The sequence below is a fragment of the Dreissena polymorpha genome, chromosome 12, assembly GCF_020536995.1.
Source record: "Dreissena polymorpha isolate Duluth1 chromosome 12, UMN_Dpol_1.0, whole genome shotgun sequence".
In the NCBI taxonomy this organism is placed as follows: domain Eukaryota; kingdom Metazoa; phylum Mollusca; class Bivalvia; order Myida; family Dreissenidae; genus Dreissena; species Dreissena polymorpha.
In genome coordinates, this window is record NC_068366.1 from 28,678,387 (window position 1) to 28,705,917 (window position 27,531).

At 32.3% G+C, this 27,531-nt stretch overlaps 1 protein-coding gene and 1 long non-coding RNA gene across 3 annotated transcripts; both read right to left on the minus strand.

The window, feature by feature from the left end:
* Nucleotides 1–602: 602 nt before the first annotated feature.
* Nucleotides 603–4,706, minus strand: LOC127854177 (C-type lectin domain family 17, member A-like). 2 transcript variants are annotated; one of them, XM_052389172.1, is made up of 6 exons: nt 4,627–4,706; nt 4,399–4,499; nt 4,110–4,203; nt 2,628–2,714; nt 999–1,119; nt 603–741 (listed from the first exon to the last, which is right to left on the minus strand). In XM_052389172.1, exons 1-6 carry the CDS (start codon nt 4,670–4,672, stop codon nt 711–713), a joined length of 480 nt encoding a protein of 159 aa, XP_052245132.1. In that variant the 5' UTR covers nt 4,673–4,706; the 3' UTR covers nt 603–710. The 2 variants fall into 2 exon arrangements, with proteins under 2 accessions (XP_052245132.1, XP_052245133.1); XM_052389173.1 differs by having other exon boundaries at nt 977–1,119.
* A 10,523-nt stretch (nt 4,707–15,229) lies between these two features.
* Nucleotides 15,230–15,927, minus strand: LOC127854012 (uncharacterized). Its single transcript, XR_008036872.1, has 3 exons — nt 15,761–15,927; nt 15,528–15,628; nt 15,230–15,314 (listed from the first exon to the last, which is right to left on the minus strand). It is a non-coding gene; the product is annotated as an uncharacterized LOC127854012 (long non-coding RNA).
* Nucleotides 15,928–27,531: the final 11,604 nt, after the last annotated feature.

The window sequence follows — 27,531 nt, forward strand, 5'->3', positions numbered from 1 at the left end:
GTAAATTAGTATCGTTTCATTTCTTTATACATCTTAACAAGGATATTACACCATTTACAGACGTCTCGAGACTCATTAACTGCACATGGAACACAAACGGGCGTCAGACGAATTGTTTTTTGCATTTATGTGTCAAAAGTTCTGTCAAATACAAACACCCACTCCTATTTTGTCATTCTGTTATTATTTGTATGATAATGATACTGATGTTGATAGGATTATGATGATATGAGATGATAATGATGATGAGAATATAATAGTATTTTGAGGATAGAGAATAATAAATTTACCCATAACTATGAGTAATGCTACTCTTTACTTAATCTAATTGATAAAACGTATTGTTCCGTGTGCGATTTAGCCACTATGTACATTTTATTTCACATGGCAGTCAAATGAACACGCAACAACAAACAAAAATAAAAGGATTCCTGAGGCGTAGTAGCTTCTTCAAAATATTTTTTTTATGAATATAGTGATCTTGGTACACTCAGATGTGCTTATTATCGTGTTTTGTTTTAAGTTATAGTCAAATATGCGTTTTGATCATGTGTAATTATGAAATGAATGGCGATTATAGAAGAAATACAAAATCCCAAAAGTTAGATGCGTATGAGTTTTTCGTTCCAAAAACATGTCAAAACAAATACAAAGGCAGCGATTGAGTGTTTTAACGTCTAAGAACTGTTTGTTTCAGTGCATGTCGCTCATCATCCGATAACTGATGACTCTTCGTGTCCTCTACGATAAAATAGAAAATAAAAGTAGAAAGTAGAAAGTATAGGTGATATGCAATAATTATTAATGTGTATTTACCGTATATATTTGTAAAGCAATGTTCGACGCACGGATTAGTTGAACCCAATGAACGGTTGTTGGTACCTTTAAGGTATTAAATTTATACATGCAAAGAAACCTATCAAATCTGTAAACAAAACCCACAGCTTCATATAGCTTAATAATAATACAAACATACTGGGTTTAATGGAGTCTAGTACCTGGTTTCACACAGCACATGTAAGGTGGCAGAGCATTCGATATCGACCCAACGATAATCAGATATCTCAGCCGCTGCACAGTCTTCTGTGCTGTGAGGTCCTCCATCGCCCGGTTTGAAGTCTGTTAGGAGCAAACGGATAAATAAAAAATTACATACGAATTCCGCTTCCTTATTTCGCGAAAATCGAGTGAGGAAAAACAAACTAACATGGCTTTAGTGTGCCTGTTTAGATAATTATAATTGGTATTCAATATTTGGCGGTTGCACAAAGTCATATTTGTGAGCATTTTTACGAACTAAACGTTGCAGAAATGTGCCTCTAAATAACAATGCTGAGCTAGCTGGATATAGTATAGTTTGCTAAGAAGTTCATATTAAGTGTCAGTTCAAATATTTGTTTGTGTTTAATTTTACCTGTTTGTGTTTAAAGATAGCTGAAGTACTTGTGAGTGTGCTTGCTTGTTTGTTTTTATATTTAAATTGTTCTCAAATAAAACCAACAAGTGTTAAGAATGGAGCACAATGTCTTCTACCTAAACTTACCTATAAACGAGGTTAGTATTATGTTGTGTTTCTTGAAAAAATATTTACACGAATGTCGTAAATTAAATTTACAATACAAATAGCATAACACAATATTTTAACGACTATTAAGGTATATACATATTATTCAATGTGATTTAGTTTCATAATTTTTTAATCAATATTTTAAATAATGCATTTCATTTATGATTGTTATGCTTTATATGGTATATTGCATAATGCTACCAACGTAAGCAAACTATTGTTTAAGTCTAGTAATGTGTATGGCATTAGTATATCTTAACCATTCATAAACATTACATGCACATCATAGGAGAAGCGCAAAAAGTGTGAATACTAACGTGTATAACAAATACAAATGCTTCTTGAAAATAAAAGTAACTTTAGCTTGACAATATTGACTGTAGCATGTTTAAACAACTGTTGCGAACATTGAATGCGGAATTAAGGAACAGTTGTGCATAGAAGCTGTATGCGTAATTTCAAAAGATGAAAATAACTATTTAAGCAATGACCCAATTGCGAAACTGTTCTCTAAATCGCAAGCGCAATCTAAAGGAGTAGCGCACAGAAGCCTTAATTCGTAATTTAAAACAAAATGGCTATAACTACTTTAAAGTTACGCATTTGCAAACGTTTATCGAAATTCGCACGCAAAATCTAAGAGTTCTGCACATGCACTTCTGTATTCCAATTTAGAAACAAAACGCACTCATTCTCACAAAATAAATTAAAGAGAGGCATCGGTTAAAAACGCAATAGCATGTTTAGATACGATATAATTGTATCACAATCTGCCTTATCTACTCATAAAAACTCGTAACATATTTCATCTTGATGTACGGTCATTTTGTATACTAAGCTTATTTGTGCTTGTATTCGTTATATAAAAAATAATATGTAAATTAAGTTGACTTGACTTCAGTTGACTTGACTTGAATAGTCCCTTTTGATATATTAGAATAAATGTGTTCTCTTGGGCGTAATGTATAAGCGTTTACATTTCAACAATAATACCGATATTCTCAATATCCAATTCAATATAATTATGTATAAATTCACCGACAGGATTCGAAATGTATACCTGTAAATGTTGCAATCTCATCGTCGTCGAGCCATTTCCAGACTCCTTCAATATCTTCATCTCTTAGTCCGATCCACCAATAGCGATCTACAAGTGAAAATTAGTGAATTGTGTTTGATCTTCTCAAACATGAAGCTCGCTTATTTTCATTTTACAAAGAACGATATAATCGTTGTCAAACTTCATTAAAAAGGAAAATAAAGTCCTAGAGCAAATATGTAGTTTATATATTATACACAGTATGTAACATTTCAGATTAAAAATATCACAGATTATGTTAGAATCTCAATATTATTTGCTTAATCGATGTGTATATGTGGATAAGTTAATACTTATCTGATTTTAATATCGATGATAATTGCCCAATAACGAATGCAAAAAATGTCATTTATTGTATGATATGTGAATGAATATTTATTGTTCATTTTTAGAACAATGTAATTATCGAATGCATCACTTTCTGAAGCTCCGACAAAAAGAGAAAACAATTAACACTTTATATCTGTTCATGTTCTTTCACTGTGTACATAGTTGATACAATCAATTGTAATAAGTTCTTGTAAACATTTGATTTGTAATTCGACGTGTAAAACGCGGAATTCGTTTAAATGCATGCAATGTGTTCATTTTGATCAAACGAAGTCAAATTAAAATATTAACATTAATTAACACAATCTTTGTCTTGTTAATGCCATGCAAAGCAATATTGTTATTCAAAAATATTAAGAGACGTTATTGGATGACTATGATATAAGCAGTTTAAATATGTATCGATCGACAAGTTACTTATTAACGTCAAAATAACATGATAATATAGCATAACTCATAATGCGCACGGTACAAATATACATACTAAATTATCAAATAAGTGATCCGCAGCAATCAGTATAGTTCGTGTAACACTGTTGAAACATATTTTGCCGTAATATAATTTAGCAAAAATACTTGTATGATATAATCTTTATATTTTGTACATATAGTCTGACAAGTACTTACATTCCTGTGATTATTTGAAATGATACATGTATCATGTGTTTGTAAACGAGACTTTATTAACTGGTTCACTCAGCTTCAATATAAATGATCATGTTGTTTACTTAAAGACAGGGACAGTATATTTCAATTGTAGTATTCACACAATGAAATGAGCATCAACGTTGCTGTGTACGTTCGTCGTGTGTACCAGTTTCCTTGTCATATAACTGTATACCTTTTAAATAAAATACGAACGACACCAAACTCTGAATATTATTTGAAATGTTAGTAATATATCAGTCATGGCGAAATGCTAGCTGCAATGATACTACAATTAAATAATTTGGCATACACTTAGGGAAATGGTTAACCATTATGATTAACTATTTTAGATGTTTCTTATCTCAATACCCAATACATATGCAACTCATCAGTACATTTTATGTCTTGCTTTCTACTACATCATCAATAAACAATAGCATATGCATGCGTTTGCTACACTGTTACCTTTAAACAGGCCCATTCGGTCTTTCAAAAAACTATTCTCTATGGCATCGTCTATGTGGACAAGATGACTGTTTTCGTGTTGTCGACAGTATTGCTGTAAATGATATAATATAAATTAGATGATACTTTAATAAAACAATTTGATTTCCAGGCGGTTATTATTGTTTTTTCTAAAAGTACTAAACATATATTTTGAGAGAGCTTTTTTGCTTTATAGTCATTTATTGTAAATACTGACTTAAAATAGAGAGTGTAAATTGTTGATATTGAATACGAATAAGATATTTACCTCAGCTGATGTAAACGTCATTGCTTCGACATGGAATAGGTAGCAGGAGCCCCTAAACGGAAGCCATCCATCTTTGCAGGTCGTATAAAACGAAGCACAACCTATTCGAATGAGTTTTATAAATAAAGTTATTTGCGAATGGTTAACATGTACTATGGTTCAAATTGTTTTAAAAAATGAATAGTTAAGTTGGTCACAATACAATTAAATCTAAACAAAATGAATTACCGGACAAGCAGACAAACACAGCAATAAACACACGATTGTTCCACATTTTGGTTGTGTCTCGTTAATGGTTTGAACCACTTTGGCGATAACGAGGTGGTCATTTCGTTCATATTGTTGCAATTAAGTAATGTTTTCAATAACCGTTCATTATTTGATAACACGGTGAAAAAAAGGTGTGCTTAAGATAAGTATTAGTTACTTTTCGCGTGAATGTATATCCTAAAGATACAACACGCCACAAATGGTGTGTATGCAGGGCATCGCTCGTGGTGTCGATCACATTACAGCATCTTAACATCCAATGATTCCAATTATGTTATGTTTTAGTATACTGCATGCCGATTGGCCCAATTCAGTCCAGATAGGATTATTACAGCTCGACCGCAATAGCAAAATCCGCGTCAATGGAATTAATGTTTTCCTAAACGAAACATAGTAAGTTCAATAGGTAAGATGTTATGCATGTATATGTGATGTAAACAGTGTTTGAGTTCGTTTATATACATCCACACGATTACTTACATCAACTTATATTGTGGTATCAGAGCATATACATCTAATAATGAAGATAAATAAGAATGTTGAATTCCATCTTCGTCTCCACACGGAAAGAATGTTAACATATACACCTTAATTATCTTAATACAAGTCAACAATTAGATAAATTTAAATCATGTGCACGAATGATGTTGAGTTACCAGGCTATCTATTTTAAGAGACGTGCGGCTTTTTGAAGGTCAGTTAGAAGTAAATTCTTATGTTTCGCATTACGTTGTCATTTTATTTAATATCTTTATTATCGCTTAAATACCTAATTTGTTTTGATTTTAGATATGTTGTTCGTTTCGAAAAGAATACAAATCTTCGTCCGGTTCTGTTATGGCTTTAGTATCATTCTTTCATAAGATTAAGTTATAATATTGGAGTGGAGTGTAACCGGCACAAGCCAAGGCTGCGTACATTTTGCGATCCGTAAACATCGAATATTTAAAGGCTTAAAAGCTAGAATTTTAAACATAAATACACGATTTTAAACTAAATTATCTTAAGTTTTGTAACGATACGTAATTGTGTAATTAAAGTAGATCCAAGTGTGGAAAATTGGTTTGAATACTAAAATGAAAACATCACGGTAAAGTACAACTTAAAATGTCAACAAAGATGGCGGCCCGCTATTAGTATTTCTTTGGGAACGCGACATTGCTTTGCGATCGCATGCCATGAAAGGCAGAATTGTTGAGACATGAGGAGCTATACTATGGTGTACGGATAGGTCCAAAAGTCGTATTCGTATCAGACGGTTTAGTTTTTAAACCGTCTGATACGCTTTAAACCGTATGATACACTTTTAAAACTTTTGGACCGGTTCGTACGTTAAACCGTATGATTCGAAACCTTATGATAGGAATCGTATCAGACGGTTTATGAAGGGTAATATTCAATGTCCAATCGGCCAATCAGATCTAAAAATAGATGTATTCAGTGTGAACCGTATGATACGGTTTACGCTAAACCGTCAGATACGAATCGTAAACCGTCAGATACGAATCGTATCATACGGTTTCGCATCAAACAGTTAAGCGTACAATCGGGCCAAATGTCAAAACCGTCTGATACGATCGTATCAGACGGTTTATGAGGTTTATGACCCCAAAACCGTCTGATACGGTTCTAGCTTAACCGTCTGATACGATGGTATGATACACATCTGACTTTTGGACCTATCCGTATCCCTTACTTTAGTTAGAACCGTATCATACCGTTTATAAACCGTATGATACGCTTTAAACCGTATGATACGCTTTTAAAACTTTTGGACCGGTTCGTACGTTAAACCGTATGATTCGAAACCGTATGATAGGAATCGTATCAGACGGTTTATGAAGGGTAATATTCAATGTCCAATCAGCCAATCAGTTCTAAAAATATATGTATTCAGTGTAAACCGTATGATACTAATCGGTCCAAAAGTCAAAACCGTCTGATACGATTTATAACCCCAAAATCGTCAAATACGATTCTAGCAACACCGTCCGATACGATGGTTTGATACACATACGACTTTTGGACCTATCCGTATCCCGTAATTATTCAATGTCTAATCAGCCAATTTATAGGTTTATATGGGATACGGATAGGTCCAAAAGTCGGATGTGTATCATATCATCGTTTAGCTAGAACCGTATCAGACGGTTTTGGGGTCATAAACCGTCTGATACGATCGTATCAGACGGTTTTGACATTTGGCCCGATTGTACGCTTAACTGTTTGATGCGAAACCGTATGATACGATTCGTATCAGACGGTTTACGATTCGTATCATACGGTTTAGCGTAAACCGTATCATACGGTTTACACTGAATAAATCTATAAATTGGCTGATTCGACATTGAATAATACCCGTCGTTAACCGTCTGATACGATTCGTATCATACGGTCTCGAATCATACGGTTTATCGTACGAACCGGTCCAAAAGTCTTATCATACAGTTTAAAGCGTATCATATAGTTTATAAACCGTCTGATACGGTTCTAACTAATCCGTCTGATACGAATACGACTTTTGGACCTATCCGTATCCCATAGATACACATACGACTTTTGGACCTATCCGTATCCTATACGTATCAGACGGTTTATAAACCATGATACGCTTTAATCCGTATGATACGCTTTTAAGACTTTTGGACCGGTTCGTACGTTAAACCGTATGATTCGAAACCGTATGATATCAATCGTATCAGACGGTTTATGACGGGTAATATTCAATGTCCAATCAGATCTAAAAAATAGATTTATTCAGTGTAAACCGTATGATACGGTTTACGCTAAACCGAATGATACGAATCGAAAACCGTCTGATACAAATTGTAACATACGGTTTCGCATCAAACAGTTACGCGGTTTATGACCCAAAACCGTCTGCTACGGTTCTAACTAAACCGTCTGATACGATGGTATGATACACATACGACTTTTGGACCTATCCGTACACCATATATCATACGGTTTAAAGCGTATATAACGGTTTATAAACCGTATGATACGGTTCTAGCTAAACCGTATGACACGATTCAGACTTTTGGACCTGTCTGTACACCATACATTACAGGACTTCGAAGGGTACGTACTTTGTGACGTATATATGTTAACAATTTGAGTGGCAAAGTTATTCTTATGTCTGGTGGTTTACAGCTAAGGGTAATCATTGTATGTGTACTGAAAACCACTCTCTGTCGACAACGGGCTAATCGCACGAGCTTTAACATCAATTTCAAACAGAAGGGACAAACTGGGCATAAAAGGTAAATTGACCAACTGTTACACGGACGACCGAATTTGCATAGTCAAAACATCGTCCCTCAAAGATCCTCTGCCCAATACAATGCAGTTCGGACAGTTTATTGGACGCTAACAGTAAATTATACATTTCACCAAGAACATAAACTCGTCCAAACAAGGGTAGGCAAATGAACGTTACGGCAAGATCGCAGTCTACACCTATAGATAACATACAGAACAAAACACAGTCTTCCGACAAGAAAACAGGAAAAGAAGAAATAACGTTCGCAATGCCCTTATATTGTGTGCCTATTCGGAACTGTTTTAGGACGACGAACACTATAAATCGCCACTGTACTAACAATATAATTTGAAGTGTAACATTTATGAGGGTTTATTCAATCGTAGCAAATACAGTTGGTATATATTCGAATACGAAATCTAAATTACTAAAATACATATAAAAACCGTTTTATCTTCATAGGTTTTACTTAAAAACGCTTCTAGTTTATCTCGAGGTATTACACGACCACACTATGCAATCTCTTGACCACATTGTACGGTTGGTATGGTCTATTGTTGATCAGCATTTATTTTACATGAAGACAAATCACTATGCTTATAGCAAATGGTACGATGTGTCAACATGACGCTCTTGGAATCAACAGTTATATCAAGTGGATATATTCTGTTCCATGTTTGGTTAAACTGTTCAACTTTTAATCTAAATGCGTTAAGTATCGGGCTACAAAAGCTTAATCATCTAGCATTCCCTTAAATAGTTCTTATGCATATAATGTGTTTAAATATGCCCGACTAATTTATCCCTAGTGCTAATGTTGTATATGATGGCTTGTACATGTTATTTTTGGTGCTACCTTTGTATATGAAAGCGTATGCATGCAGTTTTCGTGCGGTTGCAATGTATGGTGTTTCGACGGTCTATTACTTCATAACAATTGTGTTGATGACACCCTTAAACGAATATCTATACATGATTTCCATTAAATATAATTGATTCAATAACGTGTTGTAACTCTTTGTTTTGTAAATGACAGCCTTAAATGAATATTTACACATTATTCCCATCAATGTACACGGCCTTAGAGATAAATTTAAACGCGCACGAGCAAATCAATATTGTTTACATCAACGAGCACAAATTGCCTTTTCAAACGGCACACACTTTACTGAAGACTTAATAGTTATTTTTTAATATTAAATGTCGGTGTGGGATCTGTATCACTCATACGGAGATAATACTAGCAAAGGTGTGTCAATCATAATTAACAGTCTCTTCAGTAATTTGATAGGTGCATTGACATAAATAGTAGATATCTTCTAATGAGTACAGAAATACAGAACAATAATATATCTCTATTTAATATGTATGCACCAAATGACAAAACGCAACAAATATATTTTTATTTGATTTCAATAATTCAAAAATATTAAATGAAAATTATGAAGGCATCAAAATTAATCGGTGGGGATTTTAATGAAATAAAGACATCTTTGAAAAAAATCGTACCGATATTTTGCGATATTCAAATCCTTACAAAAAACAGTTTACATGGAGAGGAAAATATCACACTGATAGAAGTCGTATTGATTTCTTGCTTTTAGACAGAAATAGTATTCCACTTGTACATGCAAGCGATATAAGACTTACAATAATTCAATCGACCGATCATATGGCAATATCTATTAAACTTAAAACCCTGTAACGTGACAAAGGATTTTGGAAATTAAATAATTATTTGTAAGTAAACTTAAATACTGAACTAGACAAAGTATATTAAAACATTATCGAAGAATGAATTCATTTCAATATAGATAATAAACAAATTATCTGGGAAGTAAATAAATGTGAAGTTAAACACATGCCGAAAGAATACTCAAAGAAAAAATCACGTGAACGCAAAACTATGTTACATCCCATCGAACCGAGTTATATAATTAATTTTCAAATGATTCTGACACAGAAAATGACAAAGTTAGAGGTATCCAATTGGACAATTATATTAAAGAAATTTACAACTTTAAAGTAAATCGGGCTCTTGCCAGATCAAGACAGAAATTTATGAGAGAGGGCGAGGAAAAATATACTTTGAGTCAAGAAAAATCAAAGCAAGTAGAAACAATATTGTTTCTCCTTATGTCGATTTGTATTGCTATATAAGACATGTGATCCAAATAATTTGAAAAACTTGAGACCAATATCACCTTTAAATACATATAACAAAACAAGTAGCAAAAGTTTTAACTCAGCGTTTACAAATTGTTTTACCACACATTATCAGTCTGGATCAGCAGAATTGTATTAAATACAGATTGATTGGTTGCAATATCCGACAACTAAAGGATCAACTCGACTATTCGGAGCTGCTAGAAAAAGATCGCGCGCTTGTATTTTATTTTAAGAACGTATTTGATACAACATAATGGAACATGTCGTTTTAACGTTTAACGTATTAAACATATTCGGTTTCAAGAGCAACTTTATAAATATGTAACACACATTATATAACGATATCTGCTAAACCGTAATGAACAACGGTTGACAATCAAAATTCTTCCCAATACAAAGAAGATTACGATTACGACAAGGATGTTCTCTTTCAGCTCTTCTTTTTATGTGTATAGCAGAAATGTTAGCAACAAAACTTCGTTCTTCGTTCACACAACTTGCAGATGATACTTCACCTATCTCATAAAGCACTAACGTGCTACCAATTGTGATTAAAATAATCGATGACTTTGGGTTGATATGAGGTTTGAAACTAAATTAACAAAAACCGAAGGCATGCTACTTGCCAAATCAAAACTCGAAAACGAAATTGTAATCCACGACATAAAATTTAGTCCCTAGGCACCCACTTTGTTACAGATTCTGTTAGATGTAAAGAACTAAATCGTAATGAAAAGCATGTATCTTTTCAAAAATGAACTCATTAAATTAATTAACAGAAACCTGATATTTTATTAAAGGGTAACAGTAATCAAAACATTATTGCTTCAAAAATGTACATAACTTTTACATTGAACATTCGTTTAAAAAAATATCCTAAATGAACTAAACGCTATGTGCTTTAAGTTTGTATTGAATAACAAAGGCGAAACAAATATAAGATCTATTTGGAAAGGCAATAAACAAGATGGAGAAATTGATATGCCTGACATAAGCATATTTGCAAAATCACTCAAAATGAGTAAAATGCCATGTATCTATGATAATGCACATTGGAAAATTATTCCTAACTTTTTTTGAATCAATATGGCAAATAACTGTTTATATTAAAGTGAACATTGATTCAATTAAGTCTTTACCCAAATTATAATGGAAAATGCCTGCCTTTCATGCAGAAATTATAAGCAATTAGATTAAAATGAATATTGTCAATACACCGAAAACACATACATATTTTAATGTAAGAACTGCAGTACTATGGGGAAAACCGGTATATTAAACATAATGGAAAAACCCTTCTATTCAAACACTGGATACATTCGATTATAATTGTCATTAATAATTTACACTGGCTTAGCAGAGGAAACACATATATGCAAATTAGAATACAAATCTAACTGGATTGCCAAGCTAAATATTATTTTTTAAAACATCAATTCCAAAAGAGTGTACTAGTGCTTTGTAATCAACTGAATCTTTAATACCACGGCCAAAGCAGGACATCATTGTACATTTAACTCAAATATAACCATCTATAATTTAAATATTAAACAGCAAAAACATATATTTATTAACCATAAATGCGATAAACATTACGAACATGATTACTGGACGAGAGTGTTCAAAGAAAGATAAATCTGGAAATCGGTATATGATTTTATAAATAATTTTATACATAATATTTATGTTAGATAGATGATATATAAACTTATTCATAAAATTATTCAAACTTATTAAAATCGTGTTTACTTTGAAAATTTTAGATTATCCTCTATGTCTTTACCGTGGGGATTTAGAAACAATCGAACACGTTTTATTAGACTGTCCTTATGTACAACCATTCTGGTATATTGTCCAAACAACTTTCCAAAACATAGTTTTTTGTTCTTCTCTTATTTCCCTTTGCAATATAATTGTCGGTTATAAAAATAAAAAGTAGTACGCACGATGATGTCAATATCATAATGAGCTATGCTTGTTACTCGATATTTAAGTGTAACATAGTCATGGAGGGAAAATCAACACGTATTGATATGAACAATATATTTGTTAAAGATCTTCTGACTGTGATTCATTATTAAAGAACACAAAATACATGCTACAATATATTATCAACGTTTGTTACACATTTGACTTCGTAACTGTCACATTTTTCTTATTGTGGCCTATAATAAAATAACCATTTAGTGCTTTCGCTTTTATTTTATTTTTTAGCTGTGCTTTCATACTTGAGTGTAGATATTATTTGGAAGATAATGTTCTTTAGCTTACATTAGCAAATATCAATACAGCGTGTTTACACCTCTGAAATAATTAGTCGTTATGTGCATGACTGTATTGACTAGCTTTCAGATGACGTGTAGCCAATGTGGATTCGTTTCTAAGCTTTCAATTTCAAACTTTGACACAGATGTGCAATATTAAAATTGTTAACAAATACTTGTATAATGAAGATACAACTATTAAATATAAGTAATTAAAAATTATTCTGAATGAATTACGTAATGTACTTTTAAACTTTACGGAATACGTTTAATTTATTGCGTAAGTATATAATGAAACAGCGAACATCTTTTATACTATAAATACCAATGAAATTGAAATAAAGGAAATTCTCATATCTCAATTACGTAACCGGCTGCAATATGTATCAATTAGATTAAGTTCTGTGTTATCTAGTATTTTAATGTATGCTTATAATGTAACCAATTCTCGGCTCTCTTATCCGGACTGATATAGAGCTAAATGAATTCTGCGGTAATACTTTCTCAAATAAAAAATCATTTAAGAAAAAAGTGTGTTATTTATATTGATTTATGTCTAATATACCATGCGGTAATATATTCTTAAGTCATAAGCCAAAACAGTAATTTTAACGCACACATTATATGTTTTATGCCTTAAATTTAATAAAATAATTAATGCAACATATTGAATATTGTGTGCTTTTACAACTTTACACATTTTATAGTTTTAGTTCGCTTTGTAGTGACGTGAAAACTCAACTCAGGAAAAACGTTATTGATGCGCAGTGACTACCTTACAGATACGGGGTTTTTTTTTGTTATAAAAGTACTTTGGTGTACCAAGATGTTCTTAGTATCGTGTTTCTGTATTTCCAGTTTTACTTGTGTATACTACGTCTTGATCATTTATAACTATGAACTTAACGCCGGATATAAAGCACATACACACGCCGGAAAACCATGTGCGTGTGATTTGTTTTCAAATTACAAGTCAAATCAACCAAGGTCGCCATACAGTCTTTATTAAATCCTGTTTCATTCAGTGCAAGTCCATCATCCGACGACAGTTGCTCCACATTCGTTCCCTCTAAAATTTGCAACCAGAAATGTTAAATGTTATGTAAGATTATAAACCATTTCAATGTATTTTGCTTTGCTAAATCAACAAGCGCATTACCACATATCAGTTACGTTTAGGTGTTACATTACAAAAAAAACTTTAAAAACTGAACTAAACCGAACTTATTATTTCATACATTTTTCAAGTGTGTTGGGTGTGTTGGACTTTAATACCTGGTTTCGAACAGCACAGATCTGGCTTCGGAGCATGCGCTATCAATCCACTGATTACCAGTAGGTCCCGCATGACCCTCGAACGCTGCACAGTCCTCCTAATTGTGGCTTCCTCCATCGCCCGGCTTGAAATCTGTTTCGAGTAAAAGGAGTATTTTGTAAATAAGATATGGATTCCGCTTCGACATTTTACAAACATAGGGCTAAAAAAACATGGCTTTGATTTGCTAGTATATGTAATGCATGTTATATAATTGGTATTCATGTTTCGGTGGTTGTCCGCAGTCATGAATGAGCATTTTCATCAACAAAATGTTGTAAATGTCCCTATAGTAGTGATACTTTATAAGCATCTCATAATTAGTGTAAATCAAAATATGTCTTGTTGTTGTTTTAAACGTGTCTTTGTATACATACCTCTGAAGTGCGTTTGCGCGTGATTACGTTTTGTTCCAGTACATTCATAAATAAATTCGTTAGCTGTTATATAACCTTAATATATTTCAGTCATCTGTAAAGGTTATGCAGGATATTAAAATGTCATTATAGTATTAATGTCATGTCTGTATTCTTAGTACCAGCATTGTAAAAATATGAAGCAGAATGTCCACTACCTTCACTTAGCTGTATACGAACTTAACTAGGTTGTGTTTGGTATTTATATAAATATTTGTTCGAAAAAATATAACATAAATATGGTTCGTGTAATGAGTATGACTGAATATGGTATATGTACAATGTCGCCATGTAAATCCAAATATCGTTTAATTATATATTTGTGTTATATATAATTAAATATTAACGAATAACGAATATTGCATGTAAAATGTATGAGTGGAGTACAGAAGTTTTTATTCGAAGTGTAAAACAAAGGAAATAACCCCGTAAACATGACATAGTTGCAAACACTTTACAATATGAACTGTAATGACTTCTTTGATATAATGTGTATATAACATAGTTTTAAAAAATCGAATATGCAATGAAAGGGAGGTGTGCTTACGAACTGTTTCAGTTATTTTAAAAATAGAACAATAAATCTCTAATCAATAGCATAATTTCAAAATCTTGAAAGAAACTGCGAAAGCAATGTAGCAGCATTAGCGAATAAAGCCTGCATTAGTAATTTTAAACAAAGATTCATAACGCCTTTAATGTAACTAAATCGCAAAGTTTGATCAAGTACGCACTCAAAACTCAAATGCAAGTTCAATAAAAAAGCAACATATTCTTTAAAGAATAAATTAAAAGAGAAGCCTTCACAAAAAGCGCCTTAATGCTTTCGAATGCTTATTCTGTTAAAGGTTAACAAAAAGCGCAAGACGAATTGTGTAGGAGTTTCAATTCGAAATTGTCATTTCCTTTAAAAAAAACGCGATAACTTTTGAATTGAGTGTTACAATTAAGGGAGTATGCACATGGAAAATACATGAAACGATATTAAACAAGCGCATACGTTGCAAAGTCGAAGTAGTAGACATAGCCTGCAAATGTTTTAATGGAAAATACCATTAATGTCCAATTCAATTTAATGCAGCAAAATGTTTGTTAACAATTTCGTGTGTCTCTTATACCTTAAACACAAGTACCGGTACTATTCGGTCTTTCAAAAACTGGTTTTCTGTGTCACCGTCAACGTGAACAAGATGACTGTTTTCGTGTATTCTACAAAATTGCTGTAAATTAAAGCACATACATTTGATATAAATTGGTATTGTCTTTAGTCTTATGTTTCGTACGTAATTTGAAAATAGCCAAAAACATTTTCTAAAAATGTACTTAATGCAATTATTTCAGAGGGCTTGGTAGATTTATTTCCATAGGTTGTTAACCTATTTATAACATTAAAAGTGTTAATTATTGTTATCGAATATCATTAAAATATTTACCTCAGCTTGTGGAAATGGCATTTCTTCGAAATTAAATAGGTAACAGGAGCCCGTAAACGGAATTCAGCCATCTTTGCAAGTCGTGTAAAACGACAGACAACCTGTTGGAATGAGCAATGCGCATAAATTGATTAAAAAATAATATAAAACAAATTCTGTATTGCCCAAAGTATTGACCAATATAAAATTTAGCTGCTTACAATAAATACGCATGTATATGTCATCTCACTTACCGGAAACGTACAAACACAAAGCAATGCATACACTCCTGTTCAACATTTTGGTCTTGTCTGCCTAACGGTTACAAAAGCTAATGCGATAACGCTTCGTAGATTGCGTTAAGATTGTCCCACAGCCAGCATAGCCATTTAAAGCTTAAACATATAACGACGTAAGGAGTGGATTGTGATCTCATTTAAAGTCTCTTTTAATTTGAAAGTGTTCAAAAAAGTTTCGGCTTTGGAACGGTTAAAAAATACATGTGCCAGTTATTTATAAGTGAAGTTCTATACAATAAAATGTAGTGTACATGTCAATTAAGTAAGCTTAATTGTAATACAGCCTGCATCCAATAAGGCAAAGTAATTTGTCACCTGGAGCACACACACACCCCACCCCCACGGTTTTCGTAAATTTTGTATCATTTTATGAAACTGAAGACGAAATTTCGAATTATATGGGTATTGGTAATTTTCCCAAAATGCAGACCGATTATATTAAATAAATGTCCGTATATTTGTAAAGACCGTTTGTTTGTGTTTTGGATACATCCCATGAGAGTATTGCTCTTACAATAATGACAAACTTTTACTGTAGGAAAAAAAAATATTCTCTTGTTTATATATATATAATAAGTTTGTCACTTCGTTCCCTTAATTAGTATGATTGTTCGTTAATGTGAAGATGTTTTTATCAACGGTGGAAAAAATATTGACATTTTCTGGAATGTTTGTATCGAACTTGAAATTTGTAAGTCTGATCTTTGTTAAGTTATTTGAAACGTAAACATTCAGTCTTATTCTTTTAGTAAAAATACATATGTAAATTCCTTGTATTACCCTTATATAAACAAACAATCCCTCTTTAAAAATTATCTTTAAATTTATTACGGTACACAATTATTTGCTTAAACTGTCTGAAAACGTTTGTAAAAACACAAACGATTATTTTAAAATGATACCATGTCGGCATCAGTGAGTGACTGCTTGCAAATGCAACTGTCTTGTAAATTCAGATCAATGTAAACACCACTTATTGTAAAAATAATGTCATTCACTTATAAGTATTTTTAAAAGTTGTGTCAACAATATCCAATATAAAAGCAAGCGGAAAGAAAACATTACATTTCAATATTAATGCTATTCAATTGTTCTTGAATTACGATACCGCATGATAAAGACAAAATAACATTTTCAATGTTCTGCCTAATATTTTATGTGTTGAAGCTCACGTTGTAAGCACGTGATCTGCTAGACATAACTCTAAATGTTGGTACTTAATTTAGAAAGAGGTTATCATCGTGTCCGATAAATAGTTGCAACTGACGTCCGTTAATAATGTCTGTCAGGTTGTAGAACATCGTAAATTTCTAATTGTGTCGTTCGTTAACAAAGAAAAATAGAACATGGCAATGTTAGAAAATTTCACAGTTCTCAGGTAATAGAAAATGCACAATTTTATATGCGAGCGGGTATATAATCGGTTATGTTGTCGACCATTCGCATACATATTGATATGTATGTACAGATTTTAACAGATGACTCATTATGTTCCTCTATTATATCCTATGAAAACAAACAGGGTGCATTGGCTTAGACCACACTTACACGCAGACACTACTTGTTTTATTTTACAAGTCCACAGCATCCGTATTAAATAAGTTACAATCGCATCTCGTACTACACTTAAACACTTACAACTGCGAAAGTTTTTTGTTAGGTTGTGCACACATCGCAATTCAATAAATACATTCCGGGACGTAGTTCCGTCAGCAATAATAGTTAATTTCAAGCTGCCTATTACAAGCAATGTTTAAACCTCTAGGCCTTTCAAAGATCAGTTCCAGATAATATCCACAACTTTAAAGATGTTTTCACTTTTGTTTTAAATGTATTGTCCTGTATTGTCCCCATTGTTTACGTGCATAAGATATAACATAAAAGAAGACATTATTATCAAGTTTTTCCTGCGCATGTTCTAGTATATTTATTGTAGATAGATCAAGATTATTTGGTCTAACTGTTGTCAAAGGTTTGAAAGTGTGTACGCATGTGGCACATTTTATTTAAAAAAAAATACAGACTTGTATTTTCATGTAAACGCTTCATTATAGGCACATATTTAAAATTTCCAACCAGTTTTAATCCGAAATGATACGCTTTGAATCGACCGACCAAAGGCAACGACTCCTGATTTATTCAGTTTGTTTATCTAATGATATTTGTGTCAGTGTTTTAACGTTAGGCAACTATTTGTTTATTTCCTTAAAAACGGGATTTCATAGTGATGCTACGAATTATCTTCGGTGTATGGACTTGGCAATTTACTATGTTTACATCAGTTATTACCAATGAGCATGTTCCTTTTGTAGTAATATTAACATTGCCAAAGCAAGTTATAATGTTTTTCTTCTTGATAACACCGCTAAGATATCATAAGAGCACTTGTCAATATTATGTGAGACGAGTGATTTTGATGACTTTATTCTTTTTAGCAAAATGACGTTTTTTTCGACAAGTCATGTTTTAATGGTACCTCGCCCGAAGACAGTAATCTGAAACTAAGACGGACATCATACCTAGGAGACAAGAGGCCAGTTGTACTTCAAAAAAGTTTCAATAAGCACTTATATCCACCTCCATCTAATTTGTTTAAACATGTAACCGTATAAAAGCGCCATGCTATCCGCGACTGAATTTATATATATACATTACCTATTACACTCTTATGTTGTTTTTCATCTGTATATGTTGAAAATACAGATTTTACGTGTTGATAGATATACATGTTTTCGGACTTACAAAACGGCTTGGTTTGAGGTTATCAAAGGATTGGCGTCTAACCCTCATATCAGACATGTATTGACAAGTCTATTTATTTAGATACGCCTTAGTAACATCGGTTTGTGACCGAATACTTTTCAATCGTTTAGTGCTTTTATAGTTTGTGAAAGGCTTTGGTTTGAGTTTTTTCGCGTTTAAATCAAGGCGACGGAAATACATTTTACTATTTTTTTCTTATAATTATCATTTATGAGTATTAGTTCAAGTATAACGTTTTTCTCGAAAGTTGATTTTTTGTTTAACAATCAGCAATAGTTATTACTCAATGACATGTCGTGTGAACGACCCAAGCAAAATTGTATTGTGATGAATTAATACCATATGTGCGTATAATTTATACGTGAAACTAGCATAATACAAACCTCCAATTGAAATAAGTTTTATCCCACTTTTACAGCGAATTTGGTTGATTAAAGCCCTGTTGATTTAATTTCTGCTATAAACCACGGCACGAAATGACGTCATTTTTTCGACAAAATGACGTCATAAATCCAGCGAAATTATCCAGTTAAACTAATTTTGTTTAAAGAAAAGGGTTTACTGGATAAAAAGTAGGATAAATAGAATAATATATTAGTGTTGATTATAGATCAGGTGTATCATGCTCGGAACGAACACGAAAAAGCACTCGTCAAGGCTCGTGCTTTTTGTTTACTAAGCCTCGCATGATAAACCTGATCTATAATCAACACTAACCTATTATTCTCTATATATCATTTTAGATAACATCACATTAAACCGTTCGATACATTCGATTACATCTGCCGATAAATGTTGAATAGCGATGTCTTTATAAATGTATTTCTTAAAAGAACAACCGCTATTAAAATCGGCGTACTGAAATTGCGCGTAAAGGATTCAACCCAACTTCGCGTTAATGTTTAAATAAAAAACACGATATGTTGCTCGCAATTAAGACTGATTAACGAGACAAGGAGTCGATTGCACTATACATTGTTTTTACGGCGATCACGATTAGTCTGCTGTGTAAACATATTTGAACTGAGGAAACGGGAAATATGTATATATCCACGTTGTATGCGTGTTGACATTTCGGTGTAATACATAGCCGGGTCATTTTAACGGAGATTCTTAAATAACGCGGGAAGTCAAAATTGTTATCGCAGTATTCTCGATCATATCTAAATAGGTTATCACTTGTTAACGATCCGCGTATGTATAACGTTGTATATGTATGTTCATATTTTATTCACTTTACATTCAACAAACACAAACGTCTGTACTGTAAAGATAGATACATAGAGAACGCGAATATACCTAATTTTGTTTTACTAACTAAACTTAACTAGCAAACGGTCTTACACTAACATGAACAAATATCCTCTATTTATTAATATTTATTTGTCAATGATTATTGCGAATTATCATTTTTTTTAAATATTGCTTTAGTAAGTGCGTTCGGCTCGCCATTCAAACGTTTTAATATGCCAACGTGTTTTTGAATTGTCCGTTCCAAATCGACGACTTCTAAAAGAATAAGCGTAGTGTATTTTGTGTTTGCTGTGCACTTTTTATGTTGTTCCTTCAGTTTAATTTAAGAATGAGATTTGGTGCGCCATCAAATTGGTTAAAACCCCAGATTATCTTCATTAACCATTTCAAGCTGAAGTTTGAGTCATTTTGTAGTTTCGTGTTGTGATTAATTTTTTCTGCTTGTGGTATATAGCCAAGTGGTCACTTGTTTTCACTAAACAACTAGAGGATGTTAATACATTCATCTTCGTCTTAATTTAAAGGAAACTATTAATTAAATTTAATATGCGATACAAACACGTTAATTTTTGTCAATTTTAATTTCTAAAATAATTAACCTGTTTCAGCCTTAGCCTATATCAGTGGTATCAATATAAACATAAACTGTTACATAGGAAGTGACTCGAACGTAACATTCATAACGTCGTATGCATAACGTCGTTCGGCGTTAATCGTACATTATATAAATATTACATGGCTAACAGGGTAGGGTGACAGTGAATTTGTCAACTTGAGGAAATACTGTCAACCGAGGCGAAGCCAAGGTTGACAGTATTTTTCCGAAAGTTGACAAATTGACTGTCACCCTGTCAGACATGTAATATTTATTTTATTATACCGAATAAACTATTCCAACATGAACAATTTATATCAACCATGAACAGTTTTAACATTCAATAATTGACAGAAATGTCAGCAATGAAGAACCATTAATATATTGAGTGGTTCAAAATGAACTTCGCTTTATTCGGCACCGACCTAGTAATCAATTTATTCCATCAATTTTCTTAGTCGTCAATTAATTCTTTAAAAATATATTACAAAACCAGCTTTCCGTATTTTATTTTCATAACTTGATTACGCAATTTATGACGTACTTGTGTGACGTCATTTCGGTGACATTTTTGGACAACAATATGGACGTAGACGTTTTTTTTTACAGTTAATTATTTGTTTAAAGCATCGAACGAATCCAAAACGTATTTCGGATTGTGTGTTTGTCATGCATAGCACCTTTAGAACAGACACGGGAAGTGTATATCGTTTTAACTTTATTGTTATTAGCATTGGATTAAAGTTGTCTTTGAGGTAAGCGTGTCGTTTATACTAAATTGATTTTCTTTTTGACTCCTGTCAAAGCTTAAATAATGGCATTAATCTATTCTACAGCACAGTTTCAGCTGCAATCGATATTTTAATCATCCAAATACAACGAACACGCAAAACTGCGTACTGCGCATGCGCGAACGGGACAGTGTATTTTTCGAACATTCCGCACGTGATTGCTAAGGCAGCAGGATACAGTATTTTGTGTCAGTAAATTTTTTCCCGCTGGTGGCACGTGATTGCTATGGCAGCGAGATACAGTATATTTTGGACAGTAAATTTATTCCCGCTGGGTCTGACAGTATTTCTATGTCACGATGGACTATGGGAGTTTAGCATTGTAAGTAAAAGTGAGGTATAATAACATAAACTGAAATAAGGCAAAGCATCAAAGCGAACTCGATTTAGGTTTAATAGAAGAAAATAACAAAAAAAACTTTTATAAAGATAATATTTGAATTAAATTATTAAAGGCACATTCTAGCAGAAGAACGTGGAGTTCGTAAAGACTGGTATAAAAAATAAGGAAATGAACTTTTAATTATTATGTTAATTAGCAATAAATTACAAAACGGGCCATATAATTTAAATGGTTTCATGTGACCTGATGAACTGAACTGTTAGCACAAAACCCCGCCAAAAACAGATTGTCACACTATCAGTTGCCAGCCTTGCAACCACAAATTTACCTACGAAGGTCAGATCGGGATTTGAACCCGAAAAAACCCATGAGCCATCTATTTATACCGGCCTGGGTTGCTCTACCAATTAAGCTATCTGACCTTCTGAAAAAAATATGGGTAAACTGCAATGCTGTATAATAGCATGATAACATTGCTTAGGAAATTTTATAAAGAATTGCATTTAATTGAAATTGTGTTATGATTAAGAACAGTATTTTTTCAGTTCAAAAGCTCACATGAGGTAATGTTTGAAAAGCCCACAAAAGCTTCTGTTTGTAAAATGGTGTTAATTTGCCGACTGTGTAGTTTAGATAAAGCCACCTTATTTTGAACAAATCTGGCAGAAATATACCAAAACATTTTATGTAATACCATTGGTATAACACTTTGACCCTTTACAAATGTAAGTTAATATTTTTATAAGTACCAAACTACTATGATTTATTTGAATATTCCTAAGTTCCTAACTACTGTTTAAAAGTCATTTTGGTTAGCGACTGTCACGTCACCCAACGTACTAAAAGGTAGCGACTGTCACCTCACCCACCGTGCTAAATGTAGCGACTGTCACGTCACCCACGTCAAATTTATTTTAATCTTATTTGAATTTATGTTTTAAATATGGTTAATCACATGTGATCACATCTTTTGATTGCTTGAATCAATCACATTTTATACTATCTATACGAATGCACTATTTGTAGTAATTATCAAATAATTAATTTAGAATGTTCTTTACCAGAAAGGTAAGCTCAGATGTCAATAACTGAATTAGGGCACTATCTCCCTCACCATGAGATATTGTCAAAGGATGCAATATTTGTTTGTATCCTGCCATTTTGTGAGGCATAAAAATTAAGCTACATTTTTTTATTTTTTTCAATAGAAGAGAATATATATCTAGCATATAACCACTGATGTATAATTTTTGATGAGATAACAAAGTTTGGTAATGTTGAAATGATACTCAAATGTGATTTACCAACTTTAAATTTAAATGTAATGCATGACTTAGACAGTGAAAGAAACAGTTGCCATCTGTTGGTACATCTTGTACCAAATAAAGAATATTGTCTATTCTCTCAAGTTTAGTAAGTGACATTTTATGTCATGAGAGTCAAATGAAATGTCTTTTTGTTGACTGTCAACATTTTGAAAAATTTCAACGATCGGATTTGTTGATTGAATGAAACGCAGATTGTATCAGTTTATAAAGACAGTTAATGCTTCAATTGCATTGAAAAATTGTTTTTATCAAATAAAATTGATCGAATTTCTTTTACCTAAAAGAATTGAGAATGACACAACAATTTTGGTAGTGACAGACGACAGAATTACGTCACAGCCTGAAATACATAGCCTCGATAGACTCCGCCCACCAGTTCATTTACTCCTTTTTTTCTTGAGATAATAAAATTAATTGGCATGCTATCAAAATTTATCAAATAGAAAAACAATGTGAAATAATGATTTCAAAAACGATACAAAATCTTTTTTGATAAAAACAAGGGAATTCCAGTGCTAAATTTGGTGATGACGTCATCGAACGGGGAAGTCCCGGAATGAAGACAACTGTTTTACACGAAGAATGCTGATGCTTTATTCGAAATATATCCATAATAAATACAGAGAAGAATTTGAGAATATTTAAACGCTGTAAATTTTGATCATTTTTATCTATTTAATCATGATGATCGAATCAGGAGACGCCGATTATTTACTTCGAAAATTTCCGGTTCCGAATATTGCGGATGTTGCACATTCTGGTACCAAACCTTTCAAAACTACAACCTGCACAGTCAAATTCTCGTATTACTTCGTGCTCGCTATTATATAATACAATGATGGATCAGTGTAGATACAACAGCAAATTAGTTAGAATATACTTAATAAATAAAACATAGCAATAGGCAAACATCAAATGTATAATTTATTTTTATAAAATTTATGCTTATATTCGATGTGGCATAAACCAGTTCATTATTAGGACATTTAGGAATCATAGTTTTCTGTTTGTTTAACGCAACCTACTAACAGTTGATCTTTACTAATTCTGTTAATATGCATCAAATTAACAACGGACATTAATAGTGTCTGTGCAGGTATAATTGAGTTAAAACTCATATTGTCAGAGCTCTTCTTCGATTCAGTATTTATATAATATCGTGGTATGTTAAATCACTTGATATTACGCGTATACGCAGCTACTATTGGCATATCTAATCGAAAAGAATGTAAATTTAAATCCCATGTGTATTAAGACTTCTATCTGCTTGTATACAACATATAAGCAAATATACTGTGTTTATTGATATTACATCTTGTATTATCAGGCTCGTTTAACAAACCTTTTTAGAACCTTTCAACTTACAACGTTAATTGTCTACAGAAGTATGGTGTGATCCAAATGGGTTTACAACAAGTTACTGGAATGCGTTTATTTATTTGGAATAACCCACAACGTTAATATAAAACACGAATGGCAAATACTCATTTTGATATTCCTTCCGTTCATTTCGATTTAGAAAACAAACCAGAATCAGTCAGTACTTGTAGTAAGAAGCATGCGGGTAACCTATCTTGGATTTCATAGACAACTATTTACCATTCTACAAATGTGGTAAGTATTTTACTAGGAGCAAATCTCTTTAAAAGATATGTTTCTCTATAGTATGTACGTGTAAAATAACACAACACATACACAAGTACATTTTAGACAAAAGCACAAATATTGTTAAAATAGTAAACCGCCTTTAAACTCCCAGTGAATAGTATTGTGGGTGTACAATCTACAATAAGAATGAACGGTTTATAGTTAGTGACCATACGTTTAGTTTTTTATCCATTTCTTTTATGATGTTAATTTATGTGTGACGCGTTTTGCTATTCATGACATTTGTTCAGTACCTTAAAAGTACAACACATACATATATGGGGTGTGTTTTTCTCTTTGAGTATATGCTATGAATTTCATTTATTTATGCAATAAAGTAATCATTTGAATTGTTTTCAAAATATGCACTTTTGAATTCAAACGCTTGTATAAAACAGTTCTGAAAACCTCATGTGTATATACTTTTTTTTCAAGTATCAACCCTGTAAAAATATATCACACATAATTAAGTAGATGGACAATTAGTACACGTATTTCAAGGTTTTGACTACTCGTTGAGGTTTCACCGTGTAATGGGTTGTTTTTCGGTATAGGAATACATATCCTACCAATAACAAACAACTAATTATATTAATCGATTTTTGTTTGCGAACATACACCTTTTTGAATCAGCATAACGTGCGCATGACGATATGTGCTTAATTTGGTTTGGACTTTTTCGCGTTATAAATACTTCCACAAGTATTCAATGAGATTTTTCAATAATCTGCAGTGCTTATTAACTATTGTTTTTTCGTATTTTGTATTACCAAATGATTGTACAATCTTACTTTTTATACTGGCACCTCAAAAGGTTAAATATGTGCTAAAAGGCCATTAGGACTTATACTTGATTTCGGCTCAAAACCATTTGAAATAATAAAACCAACAAGATTTAAGTTTAAAACGATTTTTTTCGACAAATTATGAATGAAGAAAAAACAAATATAATGTCAATCAAAAAACATATCACTTAAATAAGAATCTAACTACAAATCTGAATCATATTTTTTACAATAAAATATGGTGTTTTTTTTATGCAAACTCAAAATATATTAAACAAACAAACTGTTTGATCACTATTCAGTATATGTGTATACCTTTGCCAGCTCATTTAATGCAAAACACATTAAGTCAGTTAATATTTTCTTAAATTGTTTATTTCACATTCTTGCATTCATAGGTCAATGCATACCTCTACAAGTGTTTATAATTTATGTAATAGTTATAACAATTCAGTAAAATATGGGAACAAGTCTGTTTTGCTGACCTGTGCAGTTCTTGAAAATCCTCCTGTTTGCGTAGCATGTCGAGAATACCCAGTGTTTAATTTTGTTATACCCCTTGGTTTTGTTTCCATATGAGAATTTTTGATTAAATACATGCATTTTGTATCCGATTATACATATATCGAAATTAACCTCGATTCAACGTCATATTATCCTTTGATCTAGGTTGTGTTACAATAATCCTAGAAATGACACAACTAGGGTTATTGTGTGCGATATAGACAAAAATTACAACGGATTTTGCAACCTGTACTTTTGAGAATGCATTCTCATTCGCCGACATCTAGATAGACGAAGTACATTCAGTTTATTGAAGAAAAATAAAGTAATGCGCTTAATGTATTATCTAAATTAAGAATCGACTACAATTGTCCGCAATATCGTATAGTACTTGTACACTTGTTATTCTTATATTGCACAAACCGTTTTATAGTAGTGACCGAACTATTTATTAAAGCTATTGCTTTGTTTGATTATTTAGGTTACTGATGTTATGGTTTGATTTGTGGTCTGTACTTAAACGCAATTAGCTTACACAACAATGTGACGCATGTAGACTAGCGACTGTTGAATGATGACAAGGGCTGCATTGCTTGTGTAAACGGATTAGTGCCTGCTTCGTATTCAAATACGAAATATTAAAGGAAACATATTTGACTTAATCGTTTAATAATAAACAAAGCTGTTTTTCTACCCAACATTAACGTTGAAAACAAACCACATGAATATCGCATGTTTGATGATGGATAGTTCTTAATTGCAATAATATATTTCTGTGAAGCAAATAGTTCATATGTACAGATGAACAGCATTCCCCCTTTCAATGAAGTTTATGCATGGATATATAGAACAAACGTAATAATGAATGCCTAAGTGTTCGAATTGAACGAGAGTTACATGAATATAAGAATGGCATCATATCATGAATCCCAAATTTAGCAAATGAAACTGAAATTACACATATGTCACGATACCATTGTAGTTTATGCAAGGAAGAGTTATCGCGTGCAAGATGTATGTAAGAAAGCTATCTACACAATGTCAAGCGCATCAAGGTAAACATGTTACCCTGTAACAAATGCACATTGAAGGCAAATATAAAAAAAAATCACGATCACTCTGTATGTACACAAATGATAATTATTGAAACACTAAACTACACTATATCGTTTTATTTATGATCATGAGTGTCATGGTTCCCCTGATGCATCTGTCAATTAACTTAATGGCGCTCTCAAATCGTCATTTGTAGATAATTGTATTAAACTTTCATTAGATTTAAATATCTACAGCTGGCGAATATATTTTGATACAATTTAGCTATATAAACATACAATACTTACTAGAATATGGTCCTTGAGCGTGCTCGATTCTTTCGTGTAAGTGATGAAAGAGTTGGATAAAAAAATTAGGAGCTGTTTTAATTTATTAAATTATATTAATAATTAATTGACGCAAAAGAGTCAATATGACGAGTTGTGTCCTATTTTGTCTAAAACATTACTAGTGAATACTAATCGATGATAGTGTCAAGCGATATTACAAACGGGCACACTCTATGATATTTTCACATGCTCTTGAAATATGTTGACACCATATGCTAAAAACACGTGCGTCAAATGAAGTTCAAAACGTTCATCCTTTATAATAGTGTCGAATTATGTTAAAACATGTTAACTATTCACAATGGTGTTGTGTGCGATTTAAGAAATAGTT

Coding starts and splice junctions, on each gene's coding strand:
- LOC127854177 (XM_052389172.1), bottom strand. CDS start 4,672: ATGTGGAACAATCGTGTGTTTATTGCTGTGTTTGTCTGCTTGTCCG. Junction 2,715..4,109: donor CCGAATGGGCCTGTTTAAAG/GTAACAGTGTAG, acceptor TTTCACTTGTAG/ATCGCTATTGGTGGATCGGA. Junction 742..998: donor CATGTGCTGTGTGAAACCAG/GTACTAGACTCC, acceptor ATTTTATCGTAG/AGGACACGAAGAGTCATCAG.